This window comes from Protomyctophum bolini (assembly GCF_963924005.1).
Source record: "Protomyctophum bolini genome assembly, chromosome: 7".
Taxonomy (NCBI): Eukaryota; Metazoa; Chordata; class Actinopteri; order Myctophiformes; family Myctophidae; genus Protomyctophum; species Protomyctophum bolini.
This window is the reverse complement of record NC_137868.1, coordinates 15002535-15027746: the sequence shown is the minus strand read 5'-3', so window position 1 is coordinate 15027746 and position 25212 is coordinate 15002535. Positions and strand designations below refer to the sequence as shown.

General features: G+C 41.6%; 1 protein-coding gene across 3 annotated transcripts; it reads right to left on the bottom strand.

Annotated features, from left to right (window-relative positions):
• Positions 1-1865: 1865 nt before the first annotated feature.
• Positions 1866-23401, bottom strand: thrap3a (thyroid hormone receptor associated protein 3a). Of its 3 annotated transcripts, XM_080768858.1 has the most exons (11): positions 23101-23401; positions 14930-15066; positions 10837-11751; positions 9543-10223; positions 9022-9194; positions 8133-8244; positions 7434-7518; positions 6545-6726; positions 6261-6438; positions 5962-6114; positions 1866-4922 (listed from the first exon to the last, which is right to left on the bottom strand). In XM_080768858.1, exons 2-11 carry the CDS (start codon positions 15049-15051, stop codon positions 4659-4661), a joined length of 2865 nt encoding a protein of 954 aa, XP_080624984.1. In that variant the 5' UTR covers positions 15052-15066; positions 23101-23401; the 3' UTR covers positions 1866-4658. The 3 variants fall into 3 exon arrangements, with proteins under 3 accessions (XP_080624984.1, XP_080624986.1, XP_080624985.1); XM_080768860.1 differs by lacking the exon at positions 5962-6114; XM_080768859.1 differs by lacking the exons at positions 14930-15066; positions 23101-23401 and adding an exon at positions 12717-12844.
• Between the last annotated feature and the right edge of the window lie 1811 nt (positions 23402-25212).

Below are 25212 nucleotides of genomic sequence, written 5' to 3'. Positions count from 1 at the left end.
GCCCACTGGCACGCCACACAGAAGGCCCATCCTTTGACGTCCTTCCTAAGACCCGGCCAAGCGAACTTGGCCCCCACAAACTTAACCGACGCCCTTACCCCCGGGTGTGCCAGAGCATGAAGGCGTCAAATACCCGGCGGCGACAGCCCATTGGCACCATATGGCGGGGCTGGCCCGGGGGGGTGTGTGTGTGTGTGTGTGTGTTTGTGTGTGTGTGTGTGTGTGTGTGTGTGTGTGTATCCAGGTGGTGTTTGTTGATGCTAGTTAATGTCAAAGGTACAGTAGCATATCTTTGTATGTCTATATACCGGTAGACAGATATTATCCTGCTCATTACTGTGCAGAAATGTATTATACATAAATCTTCGTGTTTGAGCACAAAATGCACTTTGAGGACCCAGAAAGAAATGCATTTTGAGAACCCGGTGCGTGCATTACGCGCACGCTGTGCCTCCCAAAGGACCACTGGTGGTCTCCGTTAGGTGAAGTTCAGAAGGTGAAGTTCTTCATCTATTGGTTGGTCTCTGTGTCAAACATTCTGTGTCAAACACTCAAATCTTTGTCCCGATGATGGTGGCAGAATGACCACCTGCACGAGATGGTTTAGTTCCTCTGATGTTAATTAAAGACCAGACCATTGTGCTGGTGTCCAACTTGTAGGTGTCATGGTCTCCATGGATAAACATGACCTTCCCCTGTGGCTGAGTGGTTCCTCCTCTCCTTTGGAACAGTCCCAGACACCCTGGGTTTGAACCATCTGTGGGTGTCTGTTGCAGTAACCTTGGTTAGTCAACCCTCCCCAGAGGTAGACAGTGTTGTCAATCAGCACAGCTGTGTGGTCCTCATGCCTGGAGGGAACCTCAAGGTGATGTTCTCTTGTTCCAGGGGTCACTGGAGTCAACTTCCTCCAGCATAAAGACACTGCATTGAAGACGTGTACTTCAATGTGATCTCTTCTCCTCTGGTTTCTGTCTCCTCCAAAGCAGTAGATCTAGTGTCTGACCACCACAGCAGCCTGGTCCTTCCCATGTTCTCCTTCCAGATGTATCGTCCAGTGACACATTTCACACAGCAGCCACCGTCAATGAGTGTTGACAACTAACTTACAGATGAACTTGTTAAGATGAAGGCAGCTCGGTTTTCTTTGCATGCCGCTAACTGATGTTTAGCTCAAACTAGTGCTGTTTGTCCGAGTTAAAACCCAACCGGGATGCCGAAGCTTATTACACTACAATATCTGGGTTGTAAGGCTGAAAATTCTGTCTCGTATGAACGGCTTTGAAGCCTCCCGTGTCGCTAGTATTAGTTGCTGCTAACTAAATGTAGACCTCTTCTTAACCTTCTTTTATACTTTCCTACTGGATGTGTCTCATGATGATGATGCTAGCCAACTGGGTATGTATTACCATGACGATGCCAGGCATGTACAGTATACCCATATATGATTACATCATATTGTAGGATAAGCTAATGAGCACCTCAAAAATAATTGATCTACACATGACAACACATCACGTTGCGATGTGTTGAGAGCTATAATTTTTTACATCAAATGACACGCCCAAAATAGGCATGCCAGGTTGAAAGAATGAAAGTGGATACAAATCGGGACACGTCTGCATAATTGCTGTAATTGTCAAATAATGGCCAATCAGCTCCTAAAAATAGCTGAGAACAACTATGATGTTAGTGTGGGCTACTGAAAGCAGGGGGAGAGAGTGAGAGAGAGAGCGGCTCTTAATATTTTCTTTCCTGACTCCGATTTTCTCAACATTTACAGACTTGAACCAGGCAGCCACCACCTCAAAGTATCCTAGCGATTATGCAAAGACAACATTCATATGAAAAGGAAATCACCCACGAAATCCCAGTAACCATAGTTTCTTTAATTTACAATCTCTAAGAAAAAACAGTGATGAGAACCATTTAAAAAAGCAATTATCCTCTGCTCTGCCAAGTGTGTTTAAAGCACAATAGTCACAACCTATTATCCTATACTGTACAATAAACAGCGGTGCACCCACAGCAAGGTCTACAAATCACATAAGTGCAACAAATAGCATTTAAACAGCTACACAACCTCTAACCACCTCCAAGAACGCAGACATTTAAACCCTCTCATCCAATAATGTTGCCACAAATAGAGCATGGCCTTAATTCATTAAAAAATAAACAAAAACACACATACAGTTACAGTAAAGTTCCCAAAGAGCAAGTAAAATATTTATTCTAAAATTGCTTGCATATATATCTATATATGCCTATATACCTTTACATAATATATAGTATAGTCAAAGTAATAGTCAAAATTATGAATATGCAGTAAGATTGAATTTCATCGCTGTTAGGCAGAAACCTTGTATCTCCATAGTTTTTCTTTACATACAGTAAGTGATTGCCCTCTCAGTATCTCATACTTTGTCACAGCATTGTGCAAAAGTAGCAAAAACAGTGATTTACAAGCTCACAATGTGTCGCATCACGATGCATTGTGAGCTTGTAGATCTTCTATTTCTGCTATGTTTGAAAGATTTGTAAAGAATTTTTAAATTTATTAGAATATGGTATAGGGTAAGTGATATTTTGTTGTTAAAATAAGTGTTAAATGTCTTTATAATCTGATAGGAAGTGGAAGAAACATGCGCACACTCATTTCTAGCGCTCCAAAGAGACCTTATTAATGTTTCAACCCTTTAGGTCTTCATCAGGCAAAAAAAAACGTTGCATTTTTGCCATTAATAAAGTAAGTCTCTTGGGAGCTCTAGAAACTAGTGTGCGGCTGTTTCTTCCTCTTCTTTGATGTTTGCCTTGATGCCTTGACATCCAGCACCTAGTCTAAATACAGGTAATAGACAATCTCCTCTGTGATTTATATTCTGATAGCTCATGGATATAGTGTTTGTTCAGTAACAGGGGTCTCCATGTCGCTCCAGCTCTTTATTAAATAGAACATGCATTTTCAGGTCGGGATACAAATTTCATCCAATTAGGAGAGAGAACTCATACAGGATATTGTACAAACAAGTGAAAATGGAAGTGATGACACAAGGAAATGAGGAGATTTGTTTTATAACTGGAACATTATAGAATAAAATAAAGTAACCGGCACACTTCTTCAGGCATCTCTGAAGGTCTATTGACCAAAACGTTGCCTAAATAAAGTTGTCCTTATTGTGCAAGTGTAGACGGTGTGTGGGTCACTTTATTTTATTCTATACGTCTGATCCCTGCCTACACACCTGTCTCTGAGCTAATCAGTTATGCATAAGACTTTGTTGTGAACTGGAACACTCTCTCCTGATTGGCAAAGAAATTGGCTACCCACCTGAAAATGAATCAGGAGAGACGAGGATACGCCTGTTACTGAACAAACATCAAACATCGACCCTGGCGGCCGGCTGGCGTAGCCGTCTGGCCACCTGGGCTGGTGGTCCGGCCTGGCAGTGTGCTGCGGGTTCGAGTCCCGATCCTGACGACCATTGCTTTGTGTCACCCCCCATCTCTCTCCCAATTTCCTGTCAGACTAATGTAATCTATCAATAAAAAAGCAAAATATAAAAGCAACAAGTACTATCAGACTATAGTGACCTTTTTTGTGTAACCAATACATATCACTTACCCTACCTTTAATAAGAGCTTGTGACACAGGAACACAGGTCATTTCCTGATATGTAACGGTTTTGGACAAGGATTCCACCCGACAGTGATGATGATATATTAATAATTTGGCCAAATGTAACAATGTAAAAGAAGGGAAAAAAGACTTCCAAATTGCACCCTTGCAATTATTATCATCACACATACAGTAGGTAGTATGTAAGATCCAGCTAAGATCTCTAATTAAGTGACGTGTATAAACATCTGAAAACCAACAGGCTGAAGAAAGAACACAATGAAAGTCCATGAAAGCACACATGTTGAAAAGCACTTTGGTTAACAGTCTATTAGCCAGACACTGTAACTGATTGGTCAAATGTTCCACTATGCAAGACTGCATAAAATAATAACTGATGACCCTTTACAGTTTGGTCCCATTGTCAGATAACGAGTAGGTGTTGTCAAATGGCTTGGCTGAACTCAACTCAGTGTGTTCATTGTGAAAAATGCACTTCATGACAATCACTACAACTATAATCCACTTAATGCATGGCCCAATCTCGTCTTCACTTCCGGATGTTTTGTGTGGTATTTAGGCTATCCTACATTAACGGTTTATTTGATAGCCTGCTTATGATGATGATCTCTAAGGCACAAACTCCGGAACCACAAACGCTGTGATTTTCCTTTTTGCTAGTTCAAACTACACCCCACCAAAGGTGCAGAGGGCTTATATTCACCAGCTCACTGGACAAAACAGAGGAAAATTACCACATACTGTAATCCCTGCACAGTGAAACTAGCCTAGTGCTTATGTTGCATTTAGAATCCTTCAAAAAACGTTTACAAAAAAATCTTTACTGTTTAAAACAGTGTTTCTTCTACTACCTATGATTTGTTGTCCTTTGAATTGAATCTGTTCAATATCTTGTCAGAGAGAGAGGGAGCGAGAGAGAGAGAGAGAGAGAGAATGCCATCATGAAACCAACAATGTAACCAACGTAAACGTCTGGTGCTGTTTTTTCACCCATTCTCAGCCGATGCCTGTGAAATTTGAGCGTTCAAGTGTTCTCAACGCCTTTGTCGTTGCCTCCTTGTTTGTGGTCTGGCTGTGTGTTGTCGTCTTCCTGTCCGCCTTGCTCCCCGTTGGGATGAAACTTATCGTGGGCCCATTTGGGGCTGTTGTTGCTGCTGCTGCTGTTGTTGAGGCCCCCGGGGCCTTTCCGTATTATGAACCATGCTCTGCCACGCGTAAAGCTTCCCCCCCGGCCTCGCCCTCGGCCATCCAACACCTTGCTGTTTGCTTCCCCATCTCTGTCATCATGCTATTAGAGGGATAAAGACAAAGCCAAGATGAAGAAATATTAGTTTGACATAATGTGTTATGTCATGATCAGAGAAAGAAGCACACTCAGAGTGGTGCTTCCATTCACCACTATGATGTAGATTAGTGATTCTCAAAGGGTGTTCAGAGAATGTGACTGCACATTTTCATTATATAAAACGGCAGTTAAGTGAGGTGTGGTTTATCAGTCCATTGCTGTAGGTGTTTAGTTGAGTGTCTTTTGGTATAATTATGGTAGATACAGTACCTATCTGGGAGACTGATATCCTGTCTGGTTTCAGTCTCAATTAATTCCCAAATTTGTCCATTCATAAAAAGCTTATTTTCAATAGCTTGTTGCCAAACGGAAGGTATTCTGGATCCTGGGTGTCCTTTGCACATTAAATAGTCCAGTATTACTGGACTATTTTAAGAAATTCCAAGTTAAAATCACCCAATGTTCATGATGCATATTTGCTAGCTATTCACTCGTTTCCCCGTAGCGTAGTTGTCAAAGGGTCACCAAATTCACCTTCACAACAGCATATTTTGTCAGGCTGCAGCCAACATTATGGGGGGAAAATATTTTGTTCCTTATTCCACAAGATTGCTCATAGTAGTATCCAATCCATTTAATACTCATATCAGTTTGACCATATGTCCTAACAGTGCTGGGCAAAAACGCCTCACTATTTTCAAGTGTGTTGACAAATGCAATGGATTCAGCAGGTCTGAATCAACCATTTTGTTTCTAAAATAGCAGGTCTACAAGCTCACAAGGCGTTGCATTATGACCCCTTGTGAACTTGTAGATTAGCAAGGGACCTGGATATTGGAGGGGGGTGGGGGGGACTGGGCTGGAGGCTGGCCCAAAAAAGGTTGAGAAGCAAAAAGTGGTTCTGAAAGTGGGGTCCAGGGTTCTTTGAGGGGGTTCCAAATACACCCTTTCAGGTCTGTAAATCTGAGAGCTATTTGGGTATCCATGAAATTAAAAACGTTTGAGAAACACTGAGCAAAAGAATGAGACAGCATAATCCTACCAAGTAGTATTTCTTGCTCTTGGGGGTGTATTCTGGGTCCCAGTCTTCATTCTTAGGCTGAACTTGCACGTTCAAAGGGTTACTGTCTCCCTGTATTGCATTGTTTCCCTGGTAATTTCCTCTGTTCCAGCCCCTCCCTCGAATCCTGAATTGCTGTAATTTATTGGTGTAATATAAGACATGGGGTCTTTAAATTGGTGCAGAGCGAATATTCAGTCAGTCGTACAAGTTAAATACACATACTGCACGTGAAACAGGCTTACGTTCTTCAAGAAAAAAAGAAAAAACTCTTGACTTACAAATCCTCCACGTGACGTTCCTCTGTCAACATGACCGCCACGGTCTTGTGGTCCCGGTCGAGCCTTGCTAAAACCTTCCTCTGTGGGTTCTGACTCATCGCGGGGGACGTTGTCTCCCCTGTGTGAGGATGAGGAGGAAGAGGAAGAGCTGGAGCGAGAGTGCTTCTTCTTACTTTTTCTAAAAGGAGGGTTAGAGTAGGGTTAGAAGGTTTATAGTGCAATTACATTTTTATCTTCAAAGTGTGTGTGGATGATTGGGAAAATTATGGAACAATTGCACGTACTTTGATTTCTTGTGGTGCTTGGAGGACTTCTCCGTAGACCTCTCTCTACTAGAATGTGGGGATTTTCTTATATCTCTTGCCCCATCCTGATTAAAATCTCCCTCACGCACCAAGTACTTTTTGCGGCGCTCAATATCCACTCGAAGGTCCATAGATTCACCCTTCGTTTTTTCTGTGCCGTCCTGAGCAATTAAAAAACAGAACACAAGGTCGTGGACAGACTTGGGATTAGCATAGGGATGTTGTCACGTGTCTGCCACGGTCGTTTGCAGAAACATTAGAAGAGGAACTAAACAAAACATGTTTCCATTAAGAAAAACAAAAATATTTCCAGGTGTGCGCCAGCACATATTTTTATAGTTCTGTGAAGTACAGTAGTAGTTGCCCTTTCTGTGGAGAAACATTTATGTCTGATTTCATGCGCAACCATAACTGAAATACTGTGAGATTCATTCCAAACAAAATAGAGGTTTTAAACATATGAGCATGAGCACAGCTAGTACAAGTGTAGCTTGCTGTTGATTATTTCCGTTCCTTATTTTTCCAAAGAAGAATACTTACTATGACAGTCCTTTGGTACAGCTTGGGCACAGGAGCAATTGGCCACTTCCATTTCATACCCCTCACTCATTATTAGACTCAATGGCCCAGGGCAGGCTCATACCCACACTTTAATCAATGCACCATACGTGGAGGGGGTATTTAACAAACAACAAATTCAACGTGCCACATTCTGCATTTGCTTTCTTAGACTTTATGCATCTCCCTTCAAAGGAAGCCAGCGGCTCACAGAGAGAGTGCAGTCTAAAGGCGCCTGGCTTCACGTGCTTGCTGTTGTTTGTCTCTGAGTCTGTCCCAATACACCTCATATTGCAAAATGTTCGGTCACCTTGTAACTGGCATCCTCAGAGCCTTTCATCGCCTCAAAAAGGTGAGCGTGTTTCTTAAAAGCACTTGGAGAAACATCAATTCTCCTACAAGAGAGAAGCACATTCAAGACAAAAGATTTAAAATGTTCACAGTGAATCAACATAAAGTAGGTGCCAGTCAGATCACAATGGCAAGACAGGATTGGAGCTAAATTGAAAAACAAAACAAACAAACGATTAAAGCTACTATCCATAACCTTTATGATTTGAAAACCGGTCTCCCGGATGATAGACAAAATTTCTACTGTTCAGCCAATAGGCAATGGCCCTTTGGCCAGGGGATACTACAGAATTTGTCAAGCAGGTGTCGAACCCAACACCAGGGTCAAAATTATTCAATGGACGAGTAGGGAGACCACTTCGAACCACTGCAGTGCAGATGCACTATTATATTGTATTTACATACAGTGCGCATACCATAGAGTCAGAATGGTTAAAATAACATTCTATACATGGAAATAAGTTCTGCATTGCAGCTTTCATAACAAGAAACAGGAATCCTTATGAACATCGAGCATTGAACATTTCTAGACATTATTTCACCACCACTGGAGCACGTTGTAGCATGACAGGTGAGAGAAATACCTGAAAGCCGTTATAAGAGGCTGAAGCCACAGCACACTGAGTGGGGGAGAGGGTCACTCAATAGGCGACTCTACCTGTGTATCTCTGGGCTTTTTCGAGGCTTCATCGTTTCCTTTTCGGCTGCTCTTCTTTGGTACATGGAGAAACGCTCATTTAAAGTCATCCCAGGAGGCGGAAAGTGCTGAGCTGTAGAGACAGACAATAAGAATGGCATTTGAGATAAGTGTGTGTGTGTGTGTGTGTGTGTGTGTGTGTGTGGTGTGCACATGGGTGAGTGCGAGCAGGCGCAGGCGCGTCTTTTATATTTGGGTAGCAATTTACTCAAAATGTTATACATATTAGTCACTGAATAATAACATAATAGGTACATACATTGTAATATAGAGAAATTTAAGAAATAGATGTGCTGGACTTGGATATTGAATGCAATGAAATGCAACTGTACAATTAATACTGTTTAGTCAATACAAGCTAATAGATGTGAATTTTAAGTGTGTTAAACAATATAATTTAAATGTTCTCATGCTACATCAAATGTTATCAGAGTTTGTAGAAGCAGGTTGAGATCGTTTCTGTATGTCTGACCTCAAGAAAAAAAAAGGAAAGAAAACAAAACATACCACAGCTGTCGGAGACAAACCACTGAGCTTGCAATTATGGTGTTTTTCTTGCTTCAACTGAAAACTTAGGCACTCACTCTCTCACATGAAGTATGCATTTGCAGTTTGTTTCTTGCACTCACTCTTGAAACCAGTAAGAAATGCATTCTCTATAATGTCATTTCAAAGCTTGACAAGGGGCATTCTGTCCTTATTCCTGAAATATGCACTTTTTTGGCCAATACATTGGCTTATGTGCAACACAACAAATGCAGATATTGGTCACTGAAGCTTCTCAGTCCTTGCATGACATGGATACAAATCCTTATTCCCAAGAAAATGTGAAGAAAGAGGCAAAATTCACCTTTTGAGTGATGGACGATGGCCACAATATGTTGAGAGAAAAGCTCAGAGGGGCTCCTCTTTGATTGAGTGGCCTTAACATGCTGAAAGATAGAGCGAAACTCCTGCTCTTTTTTTGAAGCTTGCACAAGATCCTGAGACAACTGGCGCTCCTCTGCCATAATATCAGACGAGCTGTAAATCAGACAAAAGTAACAATTATGGTATTGTTGACTTTGTTTTGAGCTTTTGACTGTAAAGAAACAAAAGAAGCTAAGACATAAAGAACAGCCTTATCAAGAGATGATAAAATAATTGAAAGTATTAGTTCAACAAACTCCCATTTTCAATTTTGGTTTTTATCATATTCATTCTCACGAAACGTTACAAACAGCATGGCTGCTTGCTGTTTGAACAATGAAGACTATGGCTAGAAAAAGGAATGCATTATCGTTTCTGTCCGATTAAGGAGAAACAATCAGTTACATACAGAGATTAGAGACTTTTACCAGTGTGACCACTACATACAGTAGTGCAGCTTACCTCAACAGGCCATCACCTAGGAAATCCATTCTGACATTGCATTTTGCCTCTCTTTTCCTCAAGGCCCTGGGGGGTGAGTCATCTCCCCTCACCATGAACATCTCCCTCTCAGAGTTTCTCCTTGAGGATGGAGGGGAGGGAGTCAGGCTGGAGATTGATTTCTCCATCCTCCTGCCTTTGAAACAGCCTCTCTCTGGGGAGAGCTCTCTCAGCATGTTTACTATCTCCCTCTTGGTGAGGGCTGCTGCAATGGCGGCCGCTTTGTCCTGCTTTCGACTGCGGTATATCTCCTCCGCCGCAGCATCGAGGTCAAGATCATCATCTTTGGCTACCTGCAAGTAGGCCAGGTTCTGACACTTGCCAAAGCGCTCTTCAAACAGCCCATGGGTTGAGCGGGTGATCGTTATCTTGGGTTTAGAATACTCATCACCATTGTCCCACTCTTTACGAAGTGTCCTTGTGAAAGGCTTGGCTGGCACCTCGCCTTCCTCTTCCTCAAAAGGAGGGGCTTTCAGGAAGCTGGTCAAAGACACATCAATGTCCTCCTTGTGCTTTTTTGACATAGAGTCAAAGATGCCTCCATTTGTTTTCTCTTCCTCCATATCCATATGATTTGCCATCATTTTCATGTCATTTTCCCTGGAAGATTTGGATTTCTTATTGTTTTGCTCCTCCAAGAACCTGAACAAAGGGAAAGAAATGATTAATAGTTGCATCTAACTGAACATACTGTACTATTGAACACTATACAGACACACATACAAATTCAACACACAGTTGAATTCAAGTGTAATGAGTAGGCCTACAACTGTATGTTAAGTCATTCATTTTTGCAATATCTGTTAACAATCATGTGTACATGACGGTCTAAGCCGGTCAATTTAGTGTAATTAAAAATACTTTATCTGCACTTATTTTGCCAAAGCAAGGTACAGAAGCAGTCTGTTTTTCTGCATACAGTAAGGCCATAAGATATGCCATTGCAAAGCATTGCAGTTAGAATTCCACACAAGAAAACACAAGAGCTCTATAAGCTCTTTCATCTTATTTTGGTTTGTTATGACTACCACTATTTCCTGAGGCGGCGCATAAGCCAAGGAAAAATACCAAGGGCAATTATCGTGTGGTATACGTAAAAAAAAGAAAGGAAAACGGACTTCTGAAATAATAACAAACCCACTGATGACTGCATTAGAAACCAAATGGATATTAATTAATTCAAAACTTTATCAAAGCAAAAGAAAAACTACAACAACATCTTAGAATACAGACATCGGAGAAATGTTGTGCTTACCTTTTAAAGGCAGAGGACATTGCTGACGTATCTCCATCTAGATCATCCTCTTTGGAGAAGGGCTGAAACATAGATGTGGGGCTTTTCTTTGAGGTGCTTTTACCAACCACCTGCCAAGAGGAAGCACCATTGCTGGTGGCATTTGTGCTTTTAGGTGACAGATCAGAGTGGTTATGAGTTGGGGTGACCTGGCCAGCAAAGTCAGCTGAGCCTGTCAGAAGACTGGCCCTCTTGGGGCTGCTGTTGTAGTCTGTCACGCTCTGCCAGGCACCCCCGAGTTTTCCAACACCAGCTGAGCCATCATCGCCTCCTGCCAGAACCCCTGCAGGTTCTACTTGCTCCTCATCTCCACCTAATCGCTCTCCTCCTCCTCCTCCTCCCTGGAGCTCCTTGGAGGTTAAAGGCTCCTGGTTCACATCCTTGGAATTCTGCCTGGCCAACCCCACAGCTGACCTGCATTTGGGAGAGGAGGAGTGCGAAGAAGAGGAAGATTGGTGAGAGTGCCTGGATCGGGGTGAGGAAGACCGGTCGGACTGGTGCGAGTGACTGGTGTGAGGGCTTCCAGAGCGCTTCTTGGGGGAGTGCGAACGGCCCCGTGAATGGTTCTGCTGCTGCTGCGGCTGTTGCTGCTGCTTCTGCTTCTGCTGATATTGTTGTTGATATTGTTGGGGGTACTGTCGGTAGTTCTTCCAGTTGTTGCGGAAGTTGTTGTTGTTGTTATTGTTGTATCCACCGCGCTGGTAGCGGCCCCGTTGGAAGTAGCCGCGCCCCCGGCCCCTGAAGTGGTAGGGCCTCCGGAAGCCGCGGTGGTAGCCACGGAACTCGCGGTTGTTCTGATAGCTCCGTGGATATTTCTTCTCCCGGCTGTGAGATGGAGAATGGGACCTGGAACGTGACCTTGAGCGAGACCTAGAGCTGTAAGGGCAGAGAGGAAGGCCATGTGTAACTTTAAATAAAAGTATGTACCATATGAATGCAACATAGCCTAGTAATATCAGTTGTTGTATTAAAACACTTAATACAATCATTACATATGTATGAATTTGTATTAATGTTATATGTGACATTAATTAATAGTAGTAGTAATCGGTTATTTTGTGCAGTGTATGGGAAGATGTAATATTATTACCTATTTCCATTCATTGCACAAAAGACTCAACTTTCAATATAAAACGAGGAAGAATTAAGCAACGTGGGGTAACAGCTGGCAAAGAAATATCATAAATAAACTGCACATAGATGCAGCTGGGTCTGCCAAATACATCACGGGAAGTATGAAAACACATGTTAATATTTAACTGCTGCAGCGCCAGTGAGAGGTGTCCACAAAGGAGCAATTTCACAATGTCTGTTGGCTCTGAACAAAGCTGTGAGACCCAAAGTGAACACATGGGGGCTGTAGTGCACCACTGACAACACACCACAGACAAGAAGACAGAGGTGCAGTGGAAGTCTCTAAAAACACAATCATATAGCTTGCTGCTACATGATGTTTTATATTCAGCACTTTTGCAGCGTTCAATAATAAACTCACCACATGCATTCTATTACATTTGTAAGTATCGACTAATAATTTAGGGGTTTACGACAAACAATCATGCCATGCACGTTTTTCTTTTCTTTTACCTAATAATAAGATTCAGCAACTGCTCCGTCACATTCACATTTTTCCACCTTCATGTTGTAGATAAAGTAGATAAATACTAGACTGAAAAAGTCTACTTAAGTTATACCATTCAGAGAAACACACAAAATCCAGTTTAAAAGAAGCATACAAAAATACCATTTAACAAAACTTTCCAGGCAACACGATGCAAGGAAAAGCAATCCTGGAAAAACCTTTTTAAAATATACAGAGCACATAAACAGACAGGACTCACCTAGTGTGCTTTTTCATTGGAATACGGAGTTAGTTAAAGAAGGCAGTGCATCGAGCAGCGCCGCACAATCACTGTGTGAGCTACAGACTCTGCATCCCTTATGCCCAGCCCTTGTGCAGAGAGAGTAGTCACATGGCCATATGGGAAACATTTCTGTTCTAATCCTTCAAAGCTACGCTTGCCAATTACACTGGCTGGCCAGCCAGCAAAGAGACCTGTGGTTAAAAATGGCATTTCAGACAGACAACTGCTACTACTTATTTTATATTAAGCACTACTTGATCAACATTCTCTAAACTATCCAACTTGATAGCTTATGTACTACATACAAAAACAAAATGACAACTATGTTGAACACCCAATTTTACACAACAATAAATAGTGGTTTGTGGAAATTGGAGTCTTATTGTGTTCATCTTAGCCACAAAAAAGTTGTATAACTTGGTGGATGAAGTTTTTCTATATCTTCATCTTTTCCCCCCATCCTATAATGTCATGCCCAAATTTGGGATGCCAGGGTTAAAGTGGTTGCGCTTTCAAGTAGGGTACACTGAAACTTCTACCCCTGTGTTAAATCACTTGATACCGTGTGTGTGTGTGTGTGTGTGTGTGTGTGTGTGTGTGTGAGAAAGTTAACGTTTTACTAATTTCGGACTCATTTGGACCCCTTGGGGAGAGAGTGGTTAAGGCTGGAACTAGACGAGGACAGGAAGCCAGGGCATATCTCCTTCTCATGGGTCCCCTGTGTCCTCTCACTTTTCCACCGTTGGATCAGCCCAAATGTGGCAAAGAAAGCTGCTACTATTAGCTCCAGGGATATCTCAACAGTAGATGCAAATAAACTGTGAGTGTGAAATAGTGTGCATGTGTTCATGCATGTACATGGCCATGTACACGTATGCAAATGGTGTTCTGGAGGCGAGAGCATGCATTTCTTGTTGCCTTTCTTTTTTTTTCTTTCAAATACTAGCCGTACAGACCGTGCATCTGCCAGGAAACGAGTTGCCATGCCTCTCGACTGCCTTGCCACAGTCATTTTTGCCAGTTGTATGTGGGAGTGGCGTCACATTTAAACCACACTCTGTCTCCCTCACAAGTGGACACTATCACAGCCAGCACATATGACCCCACGACCAAGGAATTTCCCTGGCGCCTTCCAAACAATACAACAAATGCATCGACCGAATATTTCCATGAAGCCACTGTGGTGTGGTAATTTGTGCAAAAAGTATTATAAACAATCCTACATGGAAATTGACTCGTGACAGACATCCTACAGTAGCCTAGAGCTAAGTTTTTCATACACATTAATTTCCTTTGGATAAAGGGCTGCAGTCCCGGATCCATTAGCATGCTGCTACAGCCATGTCAGTTTATATGAGCATCAACTTCATAAAGCACAGGAAATACACAATTTTGGAGTAAGAAATCAAAGCATCTGCCTTGGAATGATAATACTGTAGGTACTCTCTCTGGAGTTTAGTCCCTGTTATGCTTTTGTGCCTTTATTGATAGTTACAGTAAAGACAGACAGGAAAGAGGGAGGGAGAGAGAAAAGGGGAGAGACATGCAGCAAAGGTCGTCATGAACGGGACTCGAACACACAACGTGCTGTTAGGCCAGAGCCTATATGTGGCATGCTGCGCCACTAGGCCAGTGGGTCCCCCCCCCCCCCCCCCCCGTTATGCAATTTAACTGAACAGCACAATGACAAAGCACCAAAGTCTTGGAATTTGAATAATACCATAGCATAACATGAAAGCACAAATCAAATCATGTGCATAGAGTTTGGAGGGACCATTGCTTATGGCATGGTCTTTAAATTCAATACATTTGTTTTTCCACATTGGCAACAACCTTTGCCGGGTTTTTATACTTTGGACCTTTGTTGTGCCAGAGGTATTCTTCTGCTTGTGGCATACCTGTCAGGACTCTGTTAGCAACCCTTATCTTGTTTCAATTTGTGAGGTCTGGCAGAGCAATGTGCCGAGCGTTTATTGCTTTCCATACACACCAGCACAGCTTCAGGACAGAAATAACACAACTAAAATAGATGATGCCTCTACCATTCACAGGAAATACTCATTTCTTTGTGGAAACACAGGACACAATTAAGCAGCTAATAAAAGTCAGCTTGGCATTTATTAAATTATAACACTGTCGTTTTATTCAAGCCTGAACACTGCGCCACAGAGTACTTGCGTAGAATTTACCTGTAGCGATGCTTCCTCGAGCGGGATCTGGAACGACTTCTGGAATGAGAGCTTGAGCTGGATCTATATCTGGATCTTGAGCGGGACCGGGACCTGGATGCCGATTTGATGGATTTAGGCATCACTGTAGATAATCACTGTGAGACAAACAGTCAGGGTTAGGGTTTTAGGTGAGGCTTTTGGAGAGACACAGAAATGGAAACAGCACAGCTAGAACTCCACTGAATTGCTGAATAAATCACCATTATCAAGCAATGGGAGGAAACCAGAAGCGAAAACCCACATTGATCATTTGCAGTCAAATCTAATCTACACCGGCAGCGGCTAAAAGGGAAGAGGGCAATCTCACTCTACCACAGGTGCATCCTAACACACTCTTTGTATTATTTGCACAGAAAGCGGTCCCATTCCAATCAACACACTTAAGATTTAACCTGTGTGCGTTTACTGTGTGTTAAAACCACAGGAATATAAAGCAGTCTTCAATGTTTTTAGCCGGGCTAAGAGAAGGAGAGAGAGAGAGAGCTAAAGAATGGACCCCCACTACACTGCCCTACAAAGCCAAAGTGCAGTAATTTTTGGACATACTGACTTATTTGCATATACACTACCAAAGGTTATATTAGCCCTCGTGATTTTGAGGGATAAACAATTACCTCAAGAACAGATATACAATTAGTGTAATATCAATTACCTACTACCAGTTTGAAACCCTTTTAAACCCATTTATCATTTAATTCTTTTTTTTCTGTAGTTACTGTACTGCACTGCACTCTGGGTTTGTAGGGCAGTATATACTGTATAAAATAGTGTTGCATATGACAATGGCATATGTTGCAAAATTATCTTTTTTATATAAAGCCTTCCATGTAACTTGATAAGAAGCTCAGTATAGCTCACTATATTTAGCTGATTGTCTACTATATTTAGCTGAAGTGAGTAGGTGACTGAGTAGGGTTGCCTCTTGATGCTGCAGCTTTGATAGCTTCATAGATTTGTTGGACATCATTATCATTAGTGTTGTGTAAATTGTGCCTTTTCTCCAATTGTTTGTACATTAAATACTTTGCTAATTTCAAATTGAATATTCTTACATTTGCTAATTGCCACTGTAATACATGGCTGAAGTAAATGTGCTACACTCCCTAATGACAACTCTACAGTATATGACTGGCTTAAAAATACAAAGAAAGACAAAAACCCATTTTGGCCAACAGACAAAAAGTTATATTTTAGTATTATCTTTAGTCTACGTCATTGTATTTCAGCAATCCCATCACACATTCGAAAATAAATAATAGAAAAGAAACGTGTTCATGACTGGGCCAAAGTCAGTTTGTAAAGTTTGTAAAATATAAAACAGTCTTCATCACAGTTGAACATGTACTGTAATAACGGGTATCATTTACACAAGGGCTTTTTTCCACCACTGTAAACACATTCACTATACTTTACTGGAGCTTTAAGAGTCGGTAAACAACTGGTGCTGCTTTTAAAGTAAATGTTTATGACCCTGCTTAAAGGCAATGCCAAACATCATGCCAATAATGCTTATTGGGCTTTTTTAATGGGGGGATCACTGATACATTTGAAGAGCCTCTATACATTGCAATCTTTTAATTGCTATCAAACGCACAACATAGCAATAATCAATGCAGTGTCACAGTGTCAACATTAACAGTTTCACTGAATACATCTAGTTTGTATTTTTGTCAAAGCTGCTTAACCACAAGAACCCTAGCTACCTCTATTCTGAGAATGTCATGATAGGTGAACATTTGGCGGCGGAATAAAAAGCAGATCTACGTGTTGTTGTGAGCTTGTAGGTCGGCTATTTCTGCAAAGAGATTTGGTGTAGACGGAAAAAAAGGATGAGACCATATGTACTATAGGGCGGATGCCCTATGCCCCTCGACGGGGTAAAGAGGATTAAGTCAAGTACTATAGGCAATTAGGCAGGGCATATAGACCCTTGGGAGACCCCCAGTGACTGATATACGCATACAGGTTTTAGTAATGCAACACCATGCACCCATCAGATAGACCTAATCAGTGCCAAGCATCTCAGTATATTTCTTACGTCAGAGGAGGCCAGAGCTTTCTCCTCAAAGGCTTAACTAGTGGACTTAAAACATTTTAATATGATACTGCAGAAGCATCTAACCCATTCCAGTGTCCTCTAGACACTCTACGTGACATACGACCCTTGGCCTAAAGTAATTGCCAGGGATCAAAAATTGATTTTTCATTTCAGGAGGCATCCGCTGTGGACTTTATAAAAAGGAAATTGCTGACTAAACATCATAGGGATTTTGGAAAACAGTGTACGCTGGCTATAGCACACTGGTGGTCCCAGACTGTTAACTTGCTACTATTTTGGAGAGTAGTGAAATGGATCTGTGTTCTCCGCCTCCACCTCTGTCTGCTCTATGAAGTTCCCGTTCTGCTCATTCCAAGTGGCTTGTTGTCTTTGGCTTTCAGAGTACAATTTCCTGAGGCTACTGCCTGAAGAGACAGATGGACTATGCTTACAGAGCGCATTTCAAGAAAGGAACTCAAACGTGCCCCCTTTTGCCACATGTGGGCAAAAATCCCTTAAGTAAATAAATGCCTATGTTATGACAACTCTTTCAGCTTTATGATACATGCAACAATGGACCTGGTATTAAACACGAGTTGTGATAAAGAGAGGATAAACTTCTGAATTTGAAAAAGCTGTAAATGCACACATCTGCTCTGGGGTTTTTTCTTTCTTTTCTTTTTTTTCTGAAAATACAGTCCTCAGAACTCTTAAATGGCAGTGGATTCCTTAAACAGCATACAAAACAAAATTATACACAACCAGAGGGAAAGGGGCAAGAGTATTGTAGCTATTACTAAGATTACTACTGTATGCTGATTGCTTTACTAACTGTCTTGGTAGTATTGAGCAAGCTGACCACCTGAGAGAAAGTTTCGTTTATTTTACTAAGGAAGAGGAAAGCAAGAGCATAGCATGTGTAGCTTAAAATAATAATGCAGATTTCATTCAAGAATAATGTTTTGACTTTGACTTCGGCACAGAGCGCATCAAACTATGACTCCATGGAATCAATCTTGGATTCCTTCTTCATTGAGGTGAATACATGACATTTTGTATTTTGTCTCCTATTGTCAGCTGCAACATAGCTGCTAGATTCCATTGTGGAATAGCCTATAACTTGCATGTACTTAGAACGCCATTGTTGCCAGCAACTGTATTTATTAGTCTTTATTAGTTTGTCAGTGCCATAAAAACCCAAATTTCAGTCGGGTTAGGTTCTGTAATATTTCTGAATAAATTGGCAAAATAGCAGTTCCCTTAGAGTTCTGAGCGGCGCGCTGTAGATGAGACCCAAAAATTACCCCTCGTGAATTTTGGGCCCTTCCTCCAACATTTGGAAGAAAATCTAATCTTAGTAAATCAGAATCTAATATGACAAATCACAAATCTGACTGATATTGATACTAGCAAAAACAAAGAAAAAAATAATGAAAAAATGTTTGATAAAGTTCAAGAGAAGGCCAACATGTGAAGTGACGTGGCCTATAGTAGCCCCAAATGAGGCCAACTTGAAAACCATTTGGGAGTGTGCATGCAAAATGTCACCCTAATCGGTCCAGCAGTATCCACGTTTAGCACACAGACACACAACAGACAGCAAAAGCATAATCTCTGCCTCCCTGCCTTTCAGCCCAGTGGAAATAATGAACACTCCAGATCTGACTGTGTGGGATCCATTTCAACACACATTCTGACTCTCAATTGATAACCAGCTGCAGCTGTCAGACAGTGTTCCTCATCCCTAATCACTGGGATTTTAGATTCTAAAAAAGACTGTGACAAGTTTGTTCTTTAATCATTCACACCTCAAGTCGCACACACGAGGGCAGTCAATTACTTGGTCACAGATGAAGACACACGCATGCAAGCGCGCGCGCACACACACACACACGCACGCACGCACGCACGCACACGCACGCACGCACGCACGCACGCACGCACGCACGCACGCACGCACGCACGCACGCACGCACACACACACACACACACACACACACACACACACACACACACACACACACACACAGGATTGAGTCCCCATGGAGGGAGGGGAGCAACAGTTGCCCAATCCTCATCACCTGTTTATTTCATACAACCTAATGACAAAAGCATCTATGATCAACAATGTCGCCCTGCAACCTGATATGTCCCAAACCAGAACAGACACATTCCACTCCATCAACTTCACCGTGTGGGATGCCATTGGCCATTGTGGCAACTGTAAGAATCACAATCATCAACCCAATCATCAACCCCCCCCCCCATCCTTCACTTTCCTTAAAGATGGCGTGCAATGGCTTTTGGGGAATTTTATGTAGAATTTTCAGTCTGAAACGGAAGGCTGTGTGCTTCTGAACCAATCAGATCTGAACCTGTCGCATCTCTTCAGGCTATGGGACATATTAGCTCAACGACCCATGGAGTTGTTTTGTTTACAAAACTTTACAAGTCAGATACAGAGCATGCAGCTACTACATGGCTTATTTCTAACCTTCAGCCAATCAGCGTAATCAAATACACATTTTAGCGTGCTGATTAAGTTTTAAATGAGTAATACACTGTCTGGATGCCATCTTGAATGAGATTATAAACGGAGTAGTCGTTTCGTTTACATGTATTTTTGATTAAAATTCAATAAAAAGTAAAAAGTTTTTTTTAAAGTAAGTAAAAAAGCTTATTTTTTTATTAAAAAAAAGAAAATCACAATTATCCGTGTGACCTGAGCGGTGCGTGCGTGCGTGCGTGCATGTAATTAGCTATGCATGGCCCAGCATCTGCAGGGGTCAATGTGTCGTACTGTCTAAACAGCAGGGTCAAAGGTCCTACACTAAACACCCAGGGACAGACAGACAGACACTAGGGACACACATAGCCCTTTAAAAGGAGACCTGTGCGCCGCTCAAATAACCACAGCAACTGTCATTTGCATGGTATGGGTTCTGGTCACTGAAACGGGGAACACATTTGGATCATTGTCAGAGAGTTCCCTCAAGATGTTCCGCATACTGTACAGCCGGCTGTTCATGCGTGGCTAAGCCTCTGACAATGCTGTAGAGGGCAAGATGGCTTCCTCCCTCAGTGGCTCATCAGATGAAAGACAACTGGCTATAGCACTTCCTGCTTCACTCAATGTCAATTATATAAATGTTCATCGAGTTAAGACAGTAGTTTATCTGGTGTCCAGTGGTGGACAAAGGACCCAACCCCAGTACTTCAGTCAAAGTATACTTCTGGTCCAATAATAATCAACTACATGTTGTTGCTCATTGCTCTGTACGAATTTTACTTGAGTACTAGAGTAATTGCTTTTTTGAGCAGTGCTAAGCGCTCACAATAAGGGGCTTTGTGTGTAGGTCTGTCTGTCTGTTTGTTTGGAGCACAGAATGGTTTGTAGCATGACTTATTGACCCCTGCAGTGCAGTGAAAGCCCTAACACACACACACACACACACACACACACACGTAAGGACATTTTATTTGTAATGCAATGCATTACTGTATTGTTTTCACAATGCATGCACTTACATACTAACCTTGTAACTGACCATGATACTGTAAAAATGTACCCGAGTCAAAAGCACGAATACCGGTATTTGTCTTTGAAATATAGGCTAGTGGAGTGAAAGTCCTACGTTTTCATAAAAGCAAATACTCAATTATACTACAGTACTCGTACAGTAAATGTAGTTTGTCCACCACTGGGTGTGTCTCAGAACTATTGCTTCACATTTGTACCAGATAAACCAGTTTGGGAAATAGCGACAGATGAGCATACAAACCAATTCAATATTTATGTTGGCCACTGGCTTAACGATTAAAATGAGTCTTGCAGCAACTAACTCTTTGTTCAATCAAACGTGTTAGGTACAGAAATTACTGAGCAAATAAAGAACGTTCCCTGACTTTGGTGTGGAGAGATTTATTTCCAAGGGGCGGTTACAAACAGATTCCAACGTCACAGCAAAAAAATCTCACTTTGAATAGTGGGCTCTGATTGGTCACCCACAACTCTGGGTTGAGCTAAATGTAATTCCAATTGAGGAGTGCCAGACCAATCTCCCTTTTTTCCCTTTGGCAGATTCGTCTGGTTTCCAGGCTACATGAGAAGTGTTAAACCTAGAAAGAAAGGTGTTGCATATAAATAAAGATGATTATTAGAAGTCAAGCCCAAAGGGCGTAGAGTAGACCCCTTTTGTTTTCATGAAAATATATAGTTTTTCACGAAATTCTGCAATTTCCACGTGAGGATCCCTCAGGAACTGAAGCTCACATCATTCATCAAAAGACCTCTGACCTTTAGATCGATGAGTAAATTGTTATGATTTGCTCAATCCACTTTTCTGCCATTTTTTTAGCATTTCCATACATGCAGTCTGACTCTGAATACGGGACTACAGCGTTTACAAACAACCCCTTCAGCCAATCAGCGTAATCAAAAAAATCTCCAGTCTACCTACGCCATGTCAACCATGTTTTCTTTTTGGGCTTGACCCCGTCTTATAGCTGCTTGCAGCAATATTTACTTGCGCAAGCATTGCGCACAAGTATTGTGGTCGTGCTGGTACGAATGTGTATGCTTGGTACTAGGTATTGATGGTGACGTAATTAGTGAGGGGTGCTCTTATCATCATACATCATTCCTTACATTCCGGCCAATCACAATTTGCATCCTCACTTTTGTCACCAATGTTTGGGTTTACATAATGTTTGTGTTTACACAAACACTCAAAGCTGGACATAGGAGGGGCTAGCGCCTAGCACCTCTCAAAAACAAAGAAATATATGCTTTTTTATTGTTTTGGTCAGTCCCCTTTGATTTTCTATAGGTAGACAGTAGGAAAGGGAAGTGAATGGCGAGATTTATTCAATCCTAGGCCAGCAGGGAACATACAGTATGTGTGGCTATAAGGACCATTGTCAGGCATGAATTTATACCAATCATGTTTATGAGGCTATATATTCAGCTGGAAATGGGTAACCGTAAAGTGTTGCTGAAGGCCCCTCACACCTCACAGTGACATGCCTCTCAACTTTCTGTCAACACTGCGTTCATGGTATCAGGAGGGAACTCATCAGATAAAGTTCCTCTCTATTTTGGTCGTGGTTTCGCCTGGCAAATGGCAAGCTATACGCAGATCTGTAGTTCCACACTGTCTAAGGACATGTTGGTATTAAGCCAATAATGTCTAAGAATCAAGTTGAGGGTACAGCTTTAATTAATTAATTATTTGATTTGTTTGCGTACTATACTCTTGACAGAGAGACTGTTACTTTACAGTAACAGTGGTCCCTTTCCAATCCATTCGAATAAATATGAACTCATGAAACAACAAATGTGCGCAATAATACTGTGGAAGCACTCAACCATGCAAATTAGCACTCAATCAAATAGTGAAATATGATAATGTCATAGAATGTGTACTTTCCACATGGTCAATATTTACTGGTTCAACACTTGAATGCATCCATTGTAGTCAACTCAACAAGGTCTCTGGAGACAGCATGCATAGGGTTCAATTTGGAAAGAGGTCCTAAATCCCTCTTACACAAAACAATAGTATCATGGATCATACATGTGGACATTAGATAATATTAGTAATAGTCATGGTCAAATGGCACATAATGAACAGCAAAGGGACTAATCCAAATGTAGGCTATGATATGATGCATGTACAGTGTGCCAATATTCTGCCTAGGCTAGTATGCTCACACCTAATCACTGTGTACTTTTGGGCAGCAGGTGTTTGTCAAAGGGGATAGACCACATGAAAACAAGATCCTGCCTTAAACAGGACAAAGCCTGCGGATAAGATTAATTATCTTCTGACCATGCAGGATAGAGATAAATACATCATCAATCATTCATGTTGGTGAACTTTATAAGTACAGCCCTATGTCGTTGTCATTCAGCGACAGCGTGGATAATATTTAACAGATATTTTTCATTAGATATATATAGCCTATAGCGGTAGCCTATAGCCTACAATGAATTACACGCACCATAATCTTTCTAATGCATTCTATGCAAGCTACTAAAACTGAGAACAATTGTGCTGTAGAATAGATAGAGACGGGAGGCATGTTTTACCTTTGAGTGCCAAAGAAGTTGCGCTCCTCTGACGGGTTTGAACCACGCGGCTTCTGCTTCCCCGAGTGAATATCGGAAAGAATCCTTTAGTTGCTGAATATGATATTTCGTTCTTTTTCGCATCCAAAAATCCAAGTTTGAGCTATAATGACAGCTTCAAGAATTCTGCCGATGTTCCTGCCAACATGTCCATCGATTTCGCAATATGGTGGTCACTAATCTTGTCGCAATAATGTGTTACGAAAGACTTCAAATGATCCGACGTATAAAAGAATGAAACGCGGAGTCCGCTTGCTGGTGTGCGTTCTACTTCTCTCACTGACACATGGGGTGTGTCTGCCCGGTGTATGGAGAGGAGAGGAGACAATGTTATCTTCCTTCTTTGTCACTGTCAAAACACGGTTTGGATGGAGGAGGACAGGAGAAGCGCGTTTGTTATAATAGACCCTATTCCCCAAACAGCTGGCTGTTTCAATTATAGAACACAAACAACAGATGCCAAACAAATGACATCATTTTTGGAAGATAATTTCAACTGCTTTAACGCTCAAAACTGGAATCAATGTGTTTATTCTACACTTGGGTTGCTAGTGTGAAAATTAGGTTTTTTTTTATTTTTCGTGTAAAGTTTCCTTTATGATAGGCTATTCTGTGTGTGTGTGTGTGTGTGTGTGTGTGTGTGTGTGCGTGTGTGTGTGCGCGCGCGTGCGTGCGTGATACCAATTTCATCCAATCGAGACAGGAGCCCAATAGAACTGGAACACTATAATTCAGTGGTTTTCACAGTGGTCCTTGAGTGGGTTCCAGGTGGTCCCCAGCTAAATGATGGAGGAGAGTTGATATAACAAAATGGACCCTCCTATAGTCTATAGATCTTTTACTCTTGAGAGCGTAAAATGAAACCAAATGGACCCTTTGGATCCATTAATTTGGTTTCATTTTACGCTCTCAAGAGATAAATACATTATTGTTAAACATCTGTATTAGGCCTACTTAATTTAGAAGAAGTCTACACAATTATAGAAAATGTAGAAGAATTTTTATTTTGTATGCCTGCATGTTCTCTCTCCTATGGTAGGCCTACCACATCAATACAGAATAGAAATGTGGACAAAATCTTCAACAATAACAAAATCTTCTTTAGTTTTGGGTCTGCAATGCTAAATCTCATCAAATGGTGGTCCGTGGTTCAAAGGCCAAAAAATTAATGCACCTTGATATGAAAAGGGTTGAAAACCACTGCTATAATTGAACCCGATACATGGATTCTCTCTCCTGATTGGATGAAATTGTTGTTCCACCTGAAAATGACATTTCTGTCTACCAAGAGATGCGAGAGACAGATGTTGAACAAACTATGATTAGGCTACTATCACGATGTTTAATTTATTAAAAAATATATATACAGCACTATATGGTAGGCTATTAGCCTCACATGTCAGTTATATGGCTTTTTGAGTGGTGCAACCACTGTGTGTGTGTGTGTGTGTGTGTGTGTGTGTGTGTGTGTGTGTGTATCCGTCCCTGTGTCTGTGTCCGAGCACGGAAGTAGCATATTGTCACCACCAAGTGTCACTGTTGTGCAGAGTGTCACTGCTGTGCAGCCTAACACACATGTACAGTACACAAAGTTGATCACTCAACTTTATGTCATTTTGGAGCTGGCACTAAGTCTGAATTTATAGGCTGATTTAAGCTATAGCCTAGATCTAGTCCCAAAAGCACACTGTAATTTTTCATATATTCCAAATATACAGCCATAGATCAGTCCCACAACATGTGCGCTGCGTGTGTGCTCACCGCTGCGTGTGTACTCGGTACTCGCCCAATAATTAATTCCCAAGACTTGGAGTCAGATATTGTCCTCGACTCTCGTTCATATCTCCACTTTTCCACAAGCTGCAGCACACAGACAACATTCTCTCCGACAAGGGGCATGGAATTAGTGCAGGACTGAACATAGCAAAACTTCCTTTGGGAAACACAAATTTATGGGTCATGTATTTGTGTGTGCTCGTGCTTCGGACGAGTTACTTTTGTGCTCGGACAATACAGTGAATTGGAAATGTACTTGTCCGGAGGAAAAGTGCCTCAAAAAGTTAATATCAAGCA